This window comes from Haemorhous mexicanus, chromosome 21, assembly GCF_027477595.1.
Source record: "Haemorhous mexicanus isolate bHaeMex1 chromosome 21, bHaeMex1.pri, whole genome shotgun sequence".
Taxonomy (NCBI): Eukaryota; Metazoa; Chordata; class Aves; order Passeriformes; family Fringillidae; genus Haemorhous; species Haemorhous mexicanus.
The window spans coordinates 10,814,393-10,832,652 of NC_082361.1; the positions used below are offsets into that span (position 1 = coordinate 10,814,393).

At 50.4% G+C, this 18,260-nt stretch overlaps 1 protein-coding gene across 8 annotated transcripts in view; it reads left to right on the forward strand.

Annotated features, from left to right (window-relative positions):
- Positions 1–18,260, forward strand: part of EXD3 (exonuclease 3'-5' domain containing 3) — a 252,663-nt gene that overhangs the window by 146,023 nt on the left and 88,380 nt on the right. For 3 of the 8 annotated variants that reach the window (XM_059865389.1, XM_059865388.1, XM_059865390.1), the window contains exon 20: positions 17,154–17,193. The exons of the other annotated variants lie outside the window; for them this stretch is intronic. In XM_059865389.1, the coding sequence (XP_059721372.1) occupies positions 17,154–17,193 (40 nt within the window). The remainder of the gene's footprint in view (positions 1–17,153; positions 17,194–18,260) is intronic. 8 annotated transcript variants of the gene reach the window in all.

Sequence of the window (18,260 nt, forward strand, 5' to 3'; positions counted from 1 at the left end):
ACAGACTTTGAAGTGTGTTGGTCAGCAGAGAAGCTGGTGCACTGGGAGAAAGTAATGAAGGATCAGCGGGTGACAGTGATGGAGTGACTGTAAGGAAAAGGAGGAACTCTCTGGAGAAGGCAGTGACACAGCTCTAACTCCCATGTGACCTGAGGAAACTGTCCCCATGGTTTCTCTCAAATGTCATGAGAAAACAAGAGATTTTTAGCCAGTTTAAGTTCTGATGCTTTCCAGTCTCCTGTGCCTCCTGAGGTCATATTTCAGTGTATTGACTGTATCAAGAAGCCAAAATTCCCATGTTTTATGCACTGTGTAGTTTCTCCTCCTTTTCAACGTTGGTGTCCTTATAATGTTCTTTGTTTGTATGTCATGGTGAGAGTGCCTTGGCCACCTCCCAGTATTTGAATGGGAGTGGGGACTTGCCAGAGCAGAACAAAGATCATGGAATGCTTTGGGTGCAAGGACCTTCAAGCCCATGCAGTCCCACCCCCTGCCATGTGCAGGGACACCTCCCACTGTCCCAGCCTGCTCCAAGCCCCAATGTCCAGCCTGGCCTTGGGCACTGCCAGGGATCCAGGGGCAGCCACAGCTGCTCTGGACACCCTGTGCCAGGGCCTGCCCACCCTGCCAGGGAACAATTCCTAATTCCCAATCTCCCATCCAGCCCTGCCCTCTGGCAGCGGGAGCCATTCCCTGTGTCCTGTCCCTCCATCCCTTGTCCCCAGTCTCTCTCCAGCTCTCCTGGAGCCCCTTCAGGCCCTGGCAGGGGCTCTGAGCTCTCCCTGGAGCCTTCTCCAGGCTGAGCACCCTCAACTCTCCCAGCCTGGCTCCAGAGCAGAGGGACTCCTGCACTGTGATAACTCAGTATCAGGCCAATGTTATCCCAAGTCCCGTTGAGAATCCTGCACAAAAACCATTGTCCTGTGGTGGCAAATGACACTAACTGTAATGTGCTTTGTGGGGACTGCACAGCTCTGCAGCCATCCCTGGTCCACAGCAGTGCCAGCAGCAGACCTTTGCTCCTTTAGAGGAGGAATGTGGGATCTCCAGGCATGTTTGGAGCCTTCCTTGGAAGCACCATAGGCTGAGCTGCACCTACTTGGTTTCTGTGTAGAGTTTGCCAAATCTGTAATTGCTCAGCTTCATTTATCTGAAGACCCTTATTCATTAAACTGTGTCACTTCCTATGGTATAATCAGCCTGTATCTGTTATTCATGGTATTAACTGGAGGAGGCGACTCCCTGTGCCAAAACTGTGTGTCCATGGGTCCTGGTGAGATGTGGTGCAGGACTGTCTTCAGCACCTACTGCTGCAAAGGCATTTCCAGCTGGTGATTATGGTCAGCAACATCTGTGGAGTTCTCTGGCCTTTCCAGGAAGGAAGACCTTGTTCCCACAGGGTGCATCTGGTCTGAATGAGTGGCTGGATAGAAGAGACCATTTTGTGTTTGTGCAAACCCTCTCATCCAAGCACGACACAGAAACCGGGAGAGCCACAGCAGTATCCTGGTCAAAACAGAGACAGAAAGCCTTGAAATGAGTTTCTCAATTCATGCATTGTGTCAGTCTTGATGAAGAGGATATTTTGCAGCTATTGTGATGAAATGCAGCTAAGCCCAAGGTAGGATCTGGCTGAGCAAGCTTAGAGGGAGAAATGGCCGTGTAGGAGTTTTGGCAAAGGTGGAAAATGTAACATCCGGGGCACACTCTTTGTGAGTCATTATCTTTTCTCTGGATAAGGAGATTTGGATTGGTTAACTCATCTTAATTTAAGACACACAGTCTGAATTGATCACCCTTTTATTCATGGAAGTGCTGGGACAGAATGCAGGTGAAAACCTGGTTTTGTCTCATGCCCAAAACCTTCTCTATTCCCATTCCCTGCTCAGCTTTTCTCTTGATGATTTCAGGGAGAGCTGCCCCTGCTGAGGCATTTTAGTGAAGTGGGAGAGGCTGATGTCTGAGATGAACACAGCCAGATTTATTTTTGTTCCTGCACATTAAAAAGTTGTCATCAAAGGTGTCCTGCAGCCAGGAGGATGATCCCACAGTCCTTGTCCCCTGCCTATTTGTCCATCCCTCACGTTTGCAGCTCATACCTGGGGAGGGGGCACATGGACAGCCAGATGCTGAGATAGATCTGGCTGAAATGGGAGTTCCCATCCACAGCTGGATCAGTGCCTTGTAGTCACAAGGGATCTCAGGAACAAGATACATCTCAGGTGTACTGATGGTATGGACTGTCTACCTCCAGCAGCCCAATCCTGGTTGGGTGCCCTGCGGAGGTGTGGGTGGACCAGTAACCTCTGCAGCTGTTGGGGTTTTAATTTGACAGTTTAACTTCACAGACTTTAAAGAAGGGGAGATCACTGACCTTGGTCCTGGCAGGAAGAAATGAGCTGGTGGTCCTAGAGAAGGAAGTTGATGACCGAGGAGTCAGAGGAGGAATATGGTTCCCTACAAACAAGGTCATGTAAATGGTGACAGCATGGAGTGATCAATGTGCAAGGATAATAGGTCACTGGGGAGTCAGCCTGAAAATTGAAGCCTCTCAAAATATCTGGAACATCGCGGAAAAGAAAGTTAAGAAGACATCAAGTAAAGCTGGACAACTCTTGCCCCCTGGCTTGCCTCGCTGTCCTGCTTCCCTCAGCATGGCTTTGCACACTCCAGTCTGTGACTGTGCAAGGGAGTTGGGCACTTAGAAGTTGTTTGTGCTTCCCTCCGTGCGGACAGTGCCCTGCGGTGAAGGGTTGAGCGTCAGTTCTCGGGAGCAAACCCACCGGCAGGCAGGAGCAGCCTCCCTCGGCCTGGCCAGCTCCGGCTGCCCGCGGCTGTGGGGCCGCTCCTCCCCCAGCGGGGCCTTCCCTGGATCAGCCGCATTTACTGGCATTTACTGGCGGGCTCAGATTACCCCAGTGAAAATAATCGGTTAGGCAAAGTTACGCTGTTGCTGTTTAGATTGGGTTTCTTCTGTGTGGCCAGCGAGGTGTGAAAGTCAATCTGCGCCACAGCCCTGTGGGCACTTTCTCCCTGCTGGCTGGATATGATAGCTCTGCGCTTGGGCTCTGGGGGACACCAAGGGCTCAAAGGGACACAAACCACAGGTGGTTACAGTGGGACAGGGCTCCTGAGCTGCCCAGGGCTCCTAAACCTCGCCTGGCAAAGCCAACGGGTCTCCTGAGAGGAGGGTGTGAGGTCTGGCTCTGGGGAACCCTTAGGTCACCTCGTCAGGCTGGCAGGCCATGGCTGCTGACAGAATAGTCTTGTAATAGTTTTATCATGGAAGCACAGAATAATTAAAGTTGGAAACGTCCTCCAAGATCAAATCCAACCATTCTCCCAACCATGTCCCCAAGTGCCACATTGACACAGCTCTTAAATCCCTCTAGGCTGGGCAGCCTGTTCCAGTGCCTGACAATTCTGTCTGATCTCTAATCTGAAACTCCCTGGCACAACTCAAGGCTGTTATCAGTGCATTTCTGTTCCCAGGCCATCATCATGGCCCATGCAGAAACTGCAGAGTAATCAGTAAATCTTCAGGGTTAGGAGAAGGACTTGCTGTCACAGAAGTCTTTCATGATATTCCTCTGATGCTTTTCCTTACGATCATCTTATTTTTCACCCCCAAGGAATCGCAGATTTGGAGTTCAAAAGCAGAAAAGCCTCTGTGGACCAACAGCCCCTTCTGCTCTCCTGCCTGCAGCCACAGTGTCCCTGTGATTCCTGCCCAGAGAGACCCAGGCTCACTCCCAGTTTGAGCTGGGGGAGGCCGTGGGGAGGCTGTGGGTGGCCAGGGCTCAGGCTGGGGCCCTGAGCGGACACCCCAGTGTGCTATTGATGTGTGGTCAGAGCAGTGGCACCTCACAGTCACTACTCCGGGGCTTGCTGGCTGCTCCTTGCTGTTCATAAGCATTGGAACATCTCTGGGTCCGTGAGGTAAGGTCCAAGGGCTGCTGGTTTGCCCAGGTTCTGTAGCCCCGATGGAATGGGAGAAACACAGAAAAGCAGCTCATGCATATTTAAATCAGTGCCAATATATGCTGTCGCTGATCTATGACTTACCGCAGTAACATTCATATTCAGCTTTAGTGCCAAAAGCAATACTCAGCTGCTTTCTCACTCCATAATGAAAAATACCTCTTAAGGGCTTCTTTGAAGTCCCCACCCCTGAAAATCCCAGCTATATTGTCATCATTGTTACTGTTAACAGCCCCTGCCAGGCGCGGGAGCCTTTTCTGACGGATAGCTCCGCGGGGCTTTGTCCGGGGCTCCCATTCAGCGCTGCGCTACAGCCAGTTTGAAATGGCTAATGACGGGCCTCCCAGGGGACTGCTGCCAAGCTCTCAAAGACCTCCCAGGTTTGGAAGTGGCAGGGTGTCCTTTTCCTGGGGCCAGCCGCAGAAGGAATGCACACACTCAGATTCTCCTACCTAAGCCGCATCAGTCAAGTTATTTTTTCAGTTGCAAAGAGTCATCCATGCGTACAGAGCCGGTTGCTTAGCAAGAGAGAGATAGCTGTGTCAGTAGAGGACATGGAATAAAAAGAGGAAAAAGGTTAGATGGAAAGATCCCCACTAGTCTGAAGCATTATTGTGTTTTAATGTTGAAAATACCCTTTTGGAAAAATATGAAAGGCTTTGAAAACTTAAGCCAGGGTCTGTGTCAGAGACGGAACAAGATTCACCCATCCCCAGGGTGCAGTGATGGTACAGTGATGTTTATGGGTGCAATTAGGAGTGTGAATGGTCTCAGTGGACCCAGCTCCTACAAGCCATTTGCAAAGGAGAGCCAGAAGAACACTGGATGGTCCCTCAGGGTCTGTTGGAAATGGTACTGTGATGTTTCTGCCAGGATTTCATGACAGTTTTAAGTCGGTGCAGGCAGCCAGTGCAGCCAGATGGAGCCGGGCCTCTGCTTCCTGCCCCTGCCCCTCTCTCATCCCCCTCGTCCCAGCACAAGTGCACATTTAACTACAGGGCTGCAGGATGAGGGAACTGATCCCAGCTGAAACAGGCCTGTCAAAACCAGATGGTTAATTTTATCCCAGCTCAGCTCCCCAGTCTGGCTCTCTCTGCAGCTGCCCAGATGTGCAGGGAGGGGAGGGGGCAGGAGGGCTCTGTCTGCGCTGGGTCAGCACAGGCTTGTTCTGGCCGGAGCCCTGCAAGCCCAGAGCTCAGGGCGCTCCGGCCAGCCCCAGCCTCCAGTGCCCGGCCTGGCCGAGCAGGGACAGTTTGGCCAGTGCCTGCAGGGCTCTCAGGGAACCCCCCCACCCGCTCCAGCACTGCCTGCCCCTGGCTCAGGGCATGAAGGCCCAGCCTTGGGGCTGGGGGATCAGCCCTGCCCTGGTGATACCCATTCATTTTGGACCCTCCTGGCAGTTCAAAATCTGATTAGCTGAAATTTGAGCTGCAGCTCAGAGTTAGGTGGGTGCTTATTCCTGTGTCCAGACACCCCAGCGCGTGGAGCAGCGCGGAGCTCGTGCCCCTCGCCGCAGCTCTGCCGTGGCTGAGCACAGCTCGCAGCTTCCGAGGGTGCTTCTCCAGTTTCTCCAGTATTCCGAGTGCAAAGGGCTCTTCATGCTTCGCAAATGAATTTGCCACAGAATATGTAAGAATTGGTTCATTGCTTGCACTTGTGCTGCCAAATGCAACTTTCCTCCCACTAATGGAATCCAAATTAATATGTTTTCTTATAATTTTTTTTAATTGAGGGGAAAGCTGCCCTCTTTGCAGGTGATGCTGTGCCTTTAACTGGGCTGCTGCTGTATAAGCAGTTGAAGCTTCATTTAGCCTGAATGAAAAACTCAATGCATGTTTCTGAAGAGAGGAAACTGGTGGTGGATGATTTACTTGGAATGCCCTACAGCAACGGGGTTATAAGTAAGGAGGGGAAACACCAAGAGAACTGAGATCTGAAGGAGAGGAAATGCACGAAGCCTCGAAGTGACCTTACGCAAATTCCTAATGATGAGACTTAATTGAACTCATTTTTTTCCAGAGGTTGTAAAGATCAAAATAACAATAACCTTGAAATGCAAAGGTCTCTGGATAATGCACGTGAATGTATAGTTGCATACAGCCAAAAACTGCCCCGGGTGGGTGTGATCAGCCTCCCTGGCAGCGGGATACCAGACCCAGATCCCAGACCCACTCTTGCTCTGGAGCATCAGGGCTGCTCTGGGGGCCAAAGTGATTCCTTGGGTTTCATCCTCCCTCCCACCCCGTGGGACACTGCCTCTGCAAAAATGTTTATTTAAAGATTCGTGTTTTTGTCCTGGGCCCCGGGAAGCCTGGGTGGCCTGGGTGCCTGGTAGCCTGGCAGGCCCTGGGAAGCGAGTGGTGGTGGCTGGGGAGCCACTTGTGAAATGAGCTGCTGTGCTCAGCCCAGCCTGTGGGGTCAGTGCCCCATCCCACAGACACAACAACCCCAGTGAGGAGAAGCAGAGCCACCCCCGGGGGTTGCCGGCCGTGCCCTGCTGGCGGGGTTGGTTGCCAATGGGAAATAACGTGGGCATGTGTTCAGTGTGGCAGTGTCAGAAACTGATCCAGAGACTGTCAAGACCAAATTCCTGTGCTGTTCCTGGAGCTCAGATTATTTTCTTCTGTGCTTGCATTCAGCTCTAGGATTCATTCCCTGGATGGAGACTTTTCACAAGTGCATATAGTGTTAGAACAATGGGAAATGGCCTTAAGCTGAAGGAGGGCAGAGTTAGATGGGATATGAGGATGAAATTCTTTTCTGTGAGGTTGGGGAGGCCCTGGCACAGGGTGCCCAGAGAGGCTACCCCTGGATCCCCAGGCCAGGTTGGACGGGGCTGAGAGCAGCCTGGGACTCTGGAAGATGTCCCTACCCATGGCAAGGGGTGGGACTGGATGAGCTTTAAAGTCCTTTCCCATCCAAACCAGTCTGGGATTCTGTGATTCTCCTCCTTCATATTAATGCATACATGAGGAAGTATTGATCTGGGGAGAAAAAGCATATTAGGCACAGCTGTGAAAAATTCTCATCCCTGAATCTGGTGCTTAAATTCTCTGAGCTCCTGTTTCCAAGGACTTGCAGAGTGAAGCACACACATGCACTTTTTGTCTGTGGAATACTGGCTGCCAAATTCTTCTAAATTTCATTCAAAGTACCAGATTAATTGATTTATTTAGATTTGCAAGCAGCAGTAGAGAGCAGGAGGCTCTGACCCCGTGAATAATGGTGGATGTGGCTGTGAACAGCAGCTAATGAAGATGAAAAACTCCCCTGTCCGGAAGAATCCAAATACAGCCTTACAGATGAGGCTGCTGGCCCAAGTGCAGCTGTTTGTCTTTGCAGTAATCCAAAGCCGTTGCAGAGCCCTGAGAAGAGGAGGGGACAGTGACTGTGCGTGTAGCAAGGTCAGTCGTGTGTGCAGTTTCCCGGGCAGAGGTGAGTCTGTGGCAAGGCAGTGCCACCGCAGCCGGGCCCCCTTGGGCACAGCTGGGCTCCCCGGCCCCATCAGCCCAAGCAGAGCGAGACACTCAGCACCTTCCCTTTGGAGGGAAGCTGGAAAATCTTCTCTGTATTTAAAGTTCCCATGGCTGCAGAATTTGGCACATGGTTGGCCACGGAGTTATCTGAGGTCATGTACTCAAATAGTTGTAGATAAAACAAGGGCCTGTTTGGATTGGAAGTCTCCAGAGGGCTTTTCCTCTATGTGCGGGTAACAATATTGCAGAAGGACAGCAGCCAAAGTAAAGACTCGGCTCCGTATGCAGTAGCTCAGAAAAGTAAAATGAGCAATGGAAAAAAAAAAAAAAAAGAAAAAAAAGTAAAAAAGAAGCCTGTTTTCATTACGTTATTTTCTGAACTTGCCGTTGAGATGGAGGAGTTCCAGCCAAGGAGAGGGAGTCCTGCAGTGAGGCGCCATCCAGGACTGGGCTTGCTGTGCTGCTCTTCCAGGAAATTCCCTGTGCCTGCAGGAAGGCACTGCTCTCCGGCTGAGCTCACCTGCCCACAGGCTCACCCGAGGAGCCACCAAGGCCGGGCCCACACTGCAGAGCTGGCAGGGCATGGGGACACTGCCCAGAGCTGCCCCAGCATTTGCTTCTCTGCTCGAGAGTTTAGTTCCAAAGTCCTTCCCAGCTAGGGCAGTTATAAGATGGAGAAGTTAATGGGTTTTGGAAGTTAAGGAGGGAATAAGATTCTGTCAGGCTCTTCCACAGTCCCCTGGGCTTTTATAGGAAACTTTCCTCCTGGCTAAGGCACACTGAGGGCACACTGGGACAAGAGCTGTGAGTCTGTACCTGCAAGCTGCCATTGGGGAACAGCAGATGTTTGCAGTAACAGCAGCTCTGCTTCTTGCTCACTGCCTGCTCCAGCCAGCTTCAGCCTCCCTAGCCTGTTGTCAGGAAAATAATTGAAATGCAAAAGCAAAATGACAAGGTTGGGAAGGAAATTTGGCCTTTGGGAGCTTTCTGTCTTCCTTGGATTCCATGGTGATGGATGCTGCTGTAAACACATCACCTAAGGGGTAGTGAGGAAGGAAAGATGAGACAGGAATGAGGAGAAAAAGCCAGAGGGGAAGGTGTTCTCCACAGGTCAGAGTGTGCTCAGGGCAACAGGGACACTGAGCAGGCCTGAACTTGTGAGGTGCCCACTCCATTGGGAGCTCTGGCTGATGTGTTGAGAGCAGTTCACACCTCCACATCCTGCGTCCTGCTCTCTGCTCCCCTGGATGGGGACAGTGGGGGCATTTCTGCCTGCAGTGGGGAGGCTGGTGGAGCACAGCTGGGCCGTTCTAGAAGTGCATTCTGGGTGGCACATTGGCAGTGCCACCTCTGGGCTGGGCCCTGGAGCTGTGCCACAGCAGGTAGGGTTACCCAGGCATTTCAGGGACCTGCTAAATGTCCTTTAGAGCTTTCCTCTGAGAGTGAAGAATGTGAACCTCTTACCAATAGGAATTTTACTTTATGTGGATATTTTTGTGGTGTCTTGGACAGGAGGAACACAGCTCCCACTAAGTTCAGTGGGATTCATGTATCCCTCTCCTCTGGGCAACTGAGAATAATTCAGCCTCAGTCAACAAACCTTTATTTGCATTTTCATTATAGTTCATCAGGGTGCTCACTGGAGATTTTCAGAGTTTGAAAAGTTGAATTCATAGAATCCCAGACTGGTCTGGGTTGGAACTAACCTTAAAGCCCATCCAGTCCCACCCCCTGCCATGGGCAGCAACACCTTCCACTGTCCCAGGCTGCTCCAAGCCCTGTCCAGCCTGGCCTTGGGCACTGTCAGGGATCCAGGGGCAGCCACAGCTGCTCTGGGCACCCTGTGCCAGGGCCTCACCATGCTCAGAGAGAAGAATTTTTTTCAAATATCAAACATAAATCTCTCCTCTTTCAGTTTAACACTGCCCCCCCCCTTGTTCTGCGGCTGTCTGCCAGTGTAAAAACTCTCTATTTTACAAGCCCCCTTTAGACACTGAAATGCCTCAATAAGGTCTCCTCAGAGCCTACCCTTCTCCAGGCTGAGCACCCCAAGCTCTTCCAGCCTGTCTCCATAACAGAGTTTCCAGCCCTCAGAACAACTCCAAAGCCTCCCCTGGACTGGTTCCAGCAGGTTCACATCTTTCTTGTGCTTGAATTTTTCAATCAATTTATTGCTGTCTTCTGCCTGGATGAAAATAAACCTGGTAAATGCAGGTTTCTGATGGAGGTTCTGAGGTTTACATCTTCCCCATGCTGTTTCTGCTAGTATATGCTTCAAATGTATATTCACATTCTTTCTGTGAAACCAGTTTGTTAGGAAGAAGAGAGTAATCAGAAGGTCATGTATTCATCAGGATTCATTTTTAGAAAGGAACAAGGCTCCATGCTTCTCTTTGGAGCCTTGGTCCTGCTTTTCTCCTTATAGGGAGTATTTTAATAAAGGGAACAACTATCATTTTTCAGCCTTTGGAGACATGAGTGCTGTTCCCAAAGAGCCTCTACTGCAGTCACTGCTACCCATATTTTGTCTCTGTGCATGCCGTGTTTCTACATTGTGCCTGTGACTGTGTCCTGTGGATGTGGTGTTTCCTGGTGTGTGCACAGGGTGCTTTTAGTACTGATCTCATGACAGATTGATAATCACAGAATCCCAGACTGGTCTGGGTTGGAAGTGATCTTAAAGCCCATGCAGTGCCACCCTCTGCCATGGGCAGGGACACCTCCCACTGTCCCAGCCTGCTCCAAGCCCTGTCCAACCTGGTCTTGGACACTGCCAGGGATCCAGGGGCAGCCCCAGCTGCTCTGGACACCCTGTGCCAGGGCCTGCCCACCCTGCCAGGGAACAATTCCTAATTCCCAATCTCCCATCCAGCCCTGCCCTCTGGCAGTGGGAGCCATTCCCTGTGTCCTGTCCCTCCATCCCTTGTCCCCAGTCCCTCTCCAGCTCTCCTGGAGCCCCTTTAGGCCCTGACTGGGGCTCTGAGCAGGGGGGCAGAACCACCTGCCCTCCCCTGCTGCCCACACTTTGTATACTTTAGGTCTGTAATATTCCATGGAAAGCACTTCTGAGCTGCTGGGTTTCTATCTGAGTGCACATGGGAAAAAACAGAGTCCTTACTGAGTAGAGAAAGGAAAATCAAGTAAGACTTGACACCTACACAGATGCTTATTATGGCTCACAGACCCGTGTAAAAAGGAATTTTCCCTCCTCGGAGGCCTGGGTGCAGGTTGCCTGGGGTGACAGCTGGAGAGGAGTGATCCTTGGCACTGTCCCTGGCTGTGGTCGGGCTGAGGGTGCGATGTGGGCTGTCCAGTGGTGTCATAGTCAGGGTCACTTATCCCAGTGCCAGCTGCAAGGGGACAGCACGTGACTGATGTGTCTGAAGCACTGGCAGGCACCACCCATCCAGCCCAAAGCCAGCCAGGCCGAGGCAGTTTGAAATGTGTCATTTTTTTGTAGACATGTGCCCTGACTCCCTGGGCTGTGCTGGTGCTTCATGTCACCTCCCTGCTCTGCCTGTGGTCCTGGAGCAGAAGCTTTGCTGCTAGGCTTGCTGTACTGTCACACCACCCCTGCCTGTCTCTCACCTCTCTGGGGCTGTGTCACAGAACCTCCTCTGAGTGCAGCAGGATTGTTACTGTAGCTCAACAGCCACCCAGGGCTCGACAGAAATGCCAAGAACTGGTTTGCTGCATACAGGCAAAGCTGGGAGCATGAGGGAGACATTTGTCCCCTGAAAGCTCTGTGTGGCTGGAGTCAATAGACACATGTGGCAGTTTTATGATGGTGACATTTTGCATTTTTTTTCCTCAGCAGTAGAGCAAAATTAATCAGAAACGCTTTGGAACAACAACTGGTTTATAGGGATTATAGCCCAAGTGCAGGAAGAGCTTTGTCATCAGGACAACCTCAGAGCTAACTTGCTAAGACATTCAACTGCCTTTAAATCTCCACTGGAGAATTTTTGTCTTTCTGGTTGTGGGTCACTTGTGCTAATTTGGCATTTTTAAAGCAATTTACATTTTTCTTTCAGCCCAAACACTTATCCTCTCTAGTAATGAGAACGCTCCTGTGCTTGGTTTTGGGGGTGGTGGTGAAAGAATTTCAGCTCTGAAGGGAGGCAGCTGTTCCCCTTGGCTTGCCAGCAGCTTTCAGGCATTTGTTGAGCCTACAGAGAAAACACATTCTTCAAGTCTGTGTCAGGAACCCAGCTTGGAAGGCAGAGAAGCCATGTGAATTGTCAGGGTTGCTGTAAGACCTGTCACTTGTCCCAGCGATGGGGGTGCTTGCAGGGTGTTTGTGGTGTGTGTCTGTGAAACCCTCACGGGACTTACAGTGCAACACATGGAACAGATTTTAATCTCACACTAGAGAGCTGAGTCAGAAGTGCTGAATGAAAAGGGAGAGTTGCCATGTGGTCATTAGGGCTCAGAGACAGACTCCTGACATGGGCTCAGGCCCCTGGGTCTGAGGGTAAACTGGCCAAGAAACGAGCTGGGAGCAGAGTTACAAGTAAGACTTGTGAGATACAAGTAAGACTGTTCCTAAAATAATTTAATATTAAGTGCATGGAGCTCTGATGCTCCTCTGATCCAGCCCTGTCTGTTCCCTGCAGAACTGGAGGGACAGTGACACAATTGTGCCTGAGAAGCTTGCTGCTGGTGTCAGAAGTGGTTTAGGGTGGGGCTCAGGGCAAAGTTCTTCCCCCAGAGGATGCTGGCCCTGCCCAGGCTCCCCAGGGAATGGGCACGGCCCCGAGGCTGCCAGAGCTCCAGGAGCCTTTGGACAGCACTGCCAGGGATGCCCAGGGTGGGATTGGTGGGGGGTCTGGGCAGGGCCAGGGGCTGGGCTGGGGGATCCTGGTGGGTCCCTTCCAGCTCAGGGGATTCTGTGATTCTGTGGTGAGTTTGAAGGCTCTGGAGAAGCATTTCTTGGTGAGACCAGAATTTTAAAAATTAAAGAGGGAATAAGCTTTGGATAAGGATGATTTATTGTTGTGGAATACAAGGTGCCAGGACCTGCTGGAAGAGGACAGTGGCCCATGAGGAGACTCTAAAGCCCATGACAGCTCTTGTAGAAGCCAAATGCAACACAGGGGCTGGAGCAGAAGTGCCAGAGGAAAACCAGACCCTGGTGACCCAGCCTCCCTCTGAAGGGTCCAGGAGGTGTCACAGCATGGATGAGTGGGAAAAGAGGGATAGCTGTGGGAAAAGGAGATGGTGGGCTGAACCTGTGAATTTAATTGACTTTGCAGATTCCCACTTCTGTGCCAGGAAGCCTTGAATTCAGGCTTAGAGTAAAAAATGTCATTCAGATCAGCCCTTCAAGCCTAGGTAACATTTTTTTTCCAAATCATAAGAGTGTCAACCAGTTACTTCCCAGAAGAAGGAGACCTCCAAACAGAAGATTGTTTGTGTGTTAAAAGGTTTCTCAGGAACCTGGTTCCCTCCTTAGGGATTCAAGCCTCTGCTTTGAAGTTCTATCTCCAGCTGGAAGCTCACACAAACCTTTAGGCCAAGACCATTTTTTTCCCTAAAATATTTGATATCAGTGCTTTGGTACAAGTCTCTTATTTGTGTGTGGGTTTCTGCTTTGTGACTCATCTTCCTTGGCAGGAGACAGCCAGCCAGTGTCAAATTGGATTACTGAATGAGGGAAAAATCCATATTCCCTGGTAAGATACTTGGGGACCTCTAAGTCCTTCCTTGAGATAAATGCTCATCATCAGGTGGGGAAATGGGATTATTTTGCATCACTCCTCTGTGATCGTGGAAACTCTCCTCCATACCCTGATGGATCACGTGGAAATACTGAGCAGAATCATTTGTCTTTTTGGGACCAGGGACCCACTCAGGTCAGTATTTTTTTTCCCTGTGCATGGAGCAGTCATATCAGTGTATCTATTTCTCCTTCTCTTAATGCATTCCTGAGGAGCCACAGGAGAAACGAGTGGCCTTCAGACAAGTTCCACACAGGTCCTGTGCTCCAGTGACTACTGGATGCACATGCTGATGGTGCCATCTAGCCCAGGACACACTCTCCATCTCCCTCTTCACTCCTGGAAGACATTAAGGCAATTCATGTGTGACCCGAAATAAAACATGCTCTTGTTAGCAGCCCCACAGTCTGGGACTGATACTGGAGAGCTGCATCCTCCTTCCAGGGCTGCATGGTGAAGGCTTCCAGAAAATACCTCCATGGAGGAAAGTCTCATCTCCTGGGCTCTCCCCCAGCCACTGTCCCAAGCATCTTTGCGTAGCCCTTCCCCATTGCTGTTTTCCCATGGCAAGAAGTGCCTAGTTCAGAAAGCATCAGCCCCCAAGCCCTTTGATCTTTTCTTTCTCAAGAGAAAAAAGATTAAAAAGAGACAAGAAGTTAAGGATTTGTGAGGGGGAACGGAACATGAATAGCAAATTCTGCTGCGGAGGTCACCTCCCCCCAGCCTTCTTCCTGTGTGATCGGGAGGAGGGAAGGGTGTGGAGCGGGCTGTGGGGGATCCAGGGAGGAAGGCAGTAAACTGGGGGCAGAGGAGTGGGGGTGGAGTGGTGAAGCCCTTCAAAAGGAACAATGCTGCCAGCGCTGGCATTGTCAGGCGGCCCTTTACAGAGGGCCATGAATACAGGTTATAAATTCTTTGGCCATTGAGAGAGCTCTCCAAACCTGACTCCATCCTGCACTAAACCACGGCTGAGCCCTATCAGTTGCATAGCAATGAATTCATTTACATCTGGATAGTTAATCTCCAATTCACTTGACAGTTTATCTCCTCTTGGAAGAGCAGCAGTGCCTGCTCTATTGTGTTGAAGCCAGTCGAGGCTCATCAGCCAGACCAGCACCTCTGGTTTGTGCTCAGCAAAGATAAGCGTGGCGGGTATTGATATGAAACATGAAATTATTGCCCCAAGCAGCTTGATTCTGGTATCCTTTCACTCAGCATCCTCCTCACCTTCACCCTTTGCCTCTCCAGGGTGGAAATGCCATGTCCCCCCCTCTGACACTGTCTCAATACTACTGGAGTGTGAATTTTCTGATGTGACTGGCATTAGGTGAACAATTGGCAATCCAGAATTATTTAATTTATTCTTGTTTACTGCAGTCTCCTAATTCTACACTGATTTTTATCTCTGAATATTTTTATAGAATCATTACTGTAGGAAAAGAGCTCTGAGATTGTTGAGTCCAACTGTTCCCCCAGCATTGCCAAGCTCAGCACTAAACCATGTCCCCAGGTGCTACATCTGCACATTTTCTGAGCACTGCCAGGGACAGTGATCCCAGGACTTCCCTGCACAGATCCCCCAAGAGGAATCCATGCTCTCGTTCAGCGTGGCTTAGCCGAGCAGCTCCCCAGAGAGCTGTGAGCAGCCTGGGATGTCCTGCAAGGGTGGGAGAGGCATCATTCACTGAATTCCCACTGAGGAGAGCTGACTTGTGAGCCAAGGCTTTTTGAGTGGCACTAATTCAACTACTCATGCCTGGAGAAGTCCTGTGGTACTGCACGTCCAAAGGGGCAGTGATGAGGAGAGGGAGCCTAATGCTGCTGGGCTGTGTGGGCATGCAGAGGTGAGCACAGGGCCTGATTTGGCAGACCAACTCACTTTCTGTTTCTGTTAGGAAAGTGGATCAGGAAAGAAGACCTTGAGGGTCAGGGGACAAAGTTAAGCGTGAGAATTCCTTGATTTATTCATGGTTTTAAGTCTCCGATTTTAATTTCCTGCAGTCAGTATTTGTATGTATTTGATGTGGTTTGGACATGATCTGGAGAAGGGACACTCTAATTAAATATCCCTCTTCTTTTATCTGGAGTGGCTACAAATCTTTAACCGGGCCTTTTGTTTCCTCAAATACACAGTGCACTCTGCTCTGGTCATGAGAGCCATGGCTGAAAGGTTTTATGTGGTTAACACCAAACAGTTAAAAGTAGTGAGGTAAAATAAAAACTGATGGGAATTTAAAATCTAATACTGAGTTAAGGCAAAGCAACTTTTTCTTTTACTTTTAGTACTAAACAATCTTTCATTTGTGGACAACCAGGAAAAGACAGAACTGTTTTCTTTTCCCATGAAAGCTCAGAGTTTCCCTGAGTCCCAGTAGTACCGGAGCTGAAACTGGAAGCGGAGCTTCAAAGACAGGGAGCAGCTGAATCTGCTGAGCCATTCCTGCTCTTCTCTCCTTCTCACCTTGCCTCTCCATGGGAGGAGCTGGAGCCAGGAGGTCACAGAAGTTTTTCAGTGAACAGCAGCATCAGGCTGTGGGAGCAGTCTGCCCCCAGCAGCACTGGGACTGGATTTCCTGTCTGTGACATGTAACTGGAATTGGTTTGAACATGGAAGATTTGGCTCAGCAATGTGGCCATCACAGGCTGATCTTTCTTCCGCATGAGGCTCCAGCCTGTGCTGGGTCTGCCTGGATGATGCCAGCTGGGTGTATCCTTGAGTTACTTTTGCTGCCTTTCCAGGTCATCCCTAGGAAATCAGTGAGCACCCTGCAAAGGAGGGTCCTACCCCAGCCTGCAGGGGCTGATGGAATCAGTCCTGCATCCCTGGGGAACACTGCTGGTAGCAGGGTACTGGCAATATAGAGAGTGAAGCACAGGGCAAAAATGCAGATCATTTCCCCATGGAATTGTAAGCACAAGGATGAAGTCAAAAGGGAGAATGTAAGGAGACGGATCTAGCCAGCAAGCTGCAGAGTCCTGACCTTCCTGAGAAGGTGGGAAGACAAAAGTGCCTCTCTGACAGTAAGAGGCCATGGAATGTCACGTATGACATACCAGAGGTGAAGCTGCCCCAGCTTGGCCCATTCTGAGCTGTACCCAGTCATTCCCTGCTGTGCCTGGCCTGACAGTGCCATGGGGCTGCTGCAGCTGGGTTATGTTTCCCCTTGAGTTGCAGGAGTCCCCTGAAAGGTTTAAGTTATTACTGTTAGCAGCCTTTGGCATTTCTTTTTGTCTGCTTCATCTGAGATCGGCCCTTTCAGCTCCAGAAGGGAAGAGTTTGGGGCTGTCTGTTCCTGGGGAATGGCACACTGAGAAATCCGGTGATTAATCATTGGGACAGCCCAGGTACATCCTCCCATCACTGGGGATTTAATGGCACTTCGGGGTGTGACAGCAGAATGAGGACTGATGTGATTAACCTTAAAATCTGTGGGGAGATGCTGTGTTTGGTAAATAAATTAAAGGATCTGAAAAAGCAACATCCTGTTTCAAATCACGAAAAATACTTCTTCCTACAGAACCGAGAAAGGGTTGTGGGTTTTTATGTTTCTTTTGTGTGCTTTTTTTTTTTTTGTGCTTAGGTGGAATAGTGAGGAATCATTCCTTCTCATGGAGTTCAGCCCCCGCTCTGCCTTCACAACTCTGTGTCAAAATGTTTATAGGCCTTTTTATTGTTCCTTGGTGTAGAAACAAATTTCTGTTTCTTGTGTCAGTGCCTGGTGACCCCCAGCCATCTCTCCATAGGAAAGATGTCATCTGTCTTCCTTATCTGCTCTGTGGTTTTTGTTTTTAAAATAGCCTAACATGACTTGATTTGATTTTACTCTTGTGCATATGTTTAAATGAAAATAAATTAGAATAAATAGCATTAATATAAATATTATGGTTAAGATTTAAACCAAACAAAACTGGGATATTCAAAACTGTATTTTCCATGGATGCTAATGAAACCCCTTTCTGCCTCATTTCATGGCAGCCTGGGAAGCCCACAGGGAAGTCTGAGCCATGGGATGCAGGTAGGACAGACATTTTTCACATTTGACATTTGTTCATTTGAAATTTCAATCATAACAAATTAGTTGTTTGTAGCTACATTCCTTGTGGGGGTTTTAGGTTTTTGTTTTGTTCTGTTTTTTAATCAAAAAGTTACTTCATGTCTTCTGCTGCATGGAAGGTGACAGAGAGCAGGGTTGGAGTGCACAGGGAGTTTGTATCAGCATGGCCAACAGAGCTGGCTTTGGTTATGTATTTTAGACTCCCAGGCTGGCTGGGGTCATCAGAGGCCTTAAAGCTCATCCAGTGCCACCCCTGCCATGGGCAGGGACACCTCCCACTGTCCCAGCCTGCTCCCAGACCCAATGTCCAGCCTGGCCTTGGGCACTGCCAGGGATCCAGGGACAGCCACAGCTGCTCTGGGCACCCTGTGCCAGGGCCTGCCCACCCTGCCAGGGAACAATTCCTAATTCCCAATCTCCCATCCAGCCCTGCCCTCTGGCAGTGGGAGCCATTCCCTGTGTTCTGTCCCTCCATTCCTTGTCCCCAGTCCCTCTCCAGCTCTCCTGGAGCCCCTTCAGGCCCTGGCAGGGACTCTGAGCTCTCCCTGGAGTCTTCTCCTCTCCAGGTGAGCACCCCCAGCTCTCCCAGCCTGGCTCCAGAGCAGAGGGGCTCCAGCCCGTGGAGCATCCTTGTGGTCTCCTCTGGACTCGCTCCAACAGTTCCACATCTTTCCTGTGCTGGGCCCCAGGGCTGGGGCAGCTCTGCAGGTGGGGTCTCACCTGCCTGGGCAGAGGGGCAGAGTCCCCGTCTCCTGCTGGGATCAGCCCAGGACAGGGGGATTCTGGGTCCCTCTGTGTGTGGCCAAGGAATGTGGAGCTTTTCATCCAGCCAGCCATTTCCATGGGCCTGTGCAGGAATTGGTGCCTCACAGGTTTGGAATTTTCACCTGCACCCAGAAAATGTCTTAGTGAGCTGCCGCTGCTCACATCCTCATGCTCAGCCATCTGCAAACCAGCCCTGTGGGCTGCAGTTCATGCTCATGTTTGGGTGGGCGTTTGTCCTTGTCTGAGTTTGGCAATTGCTGCCG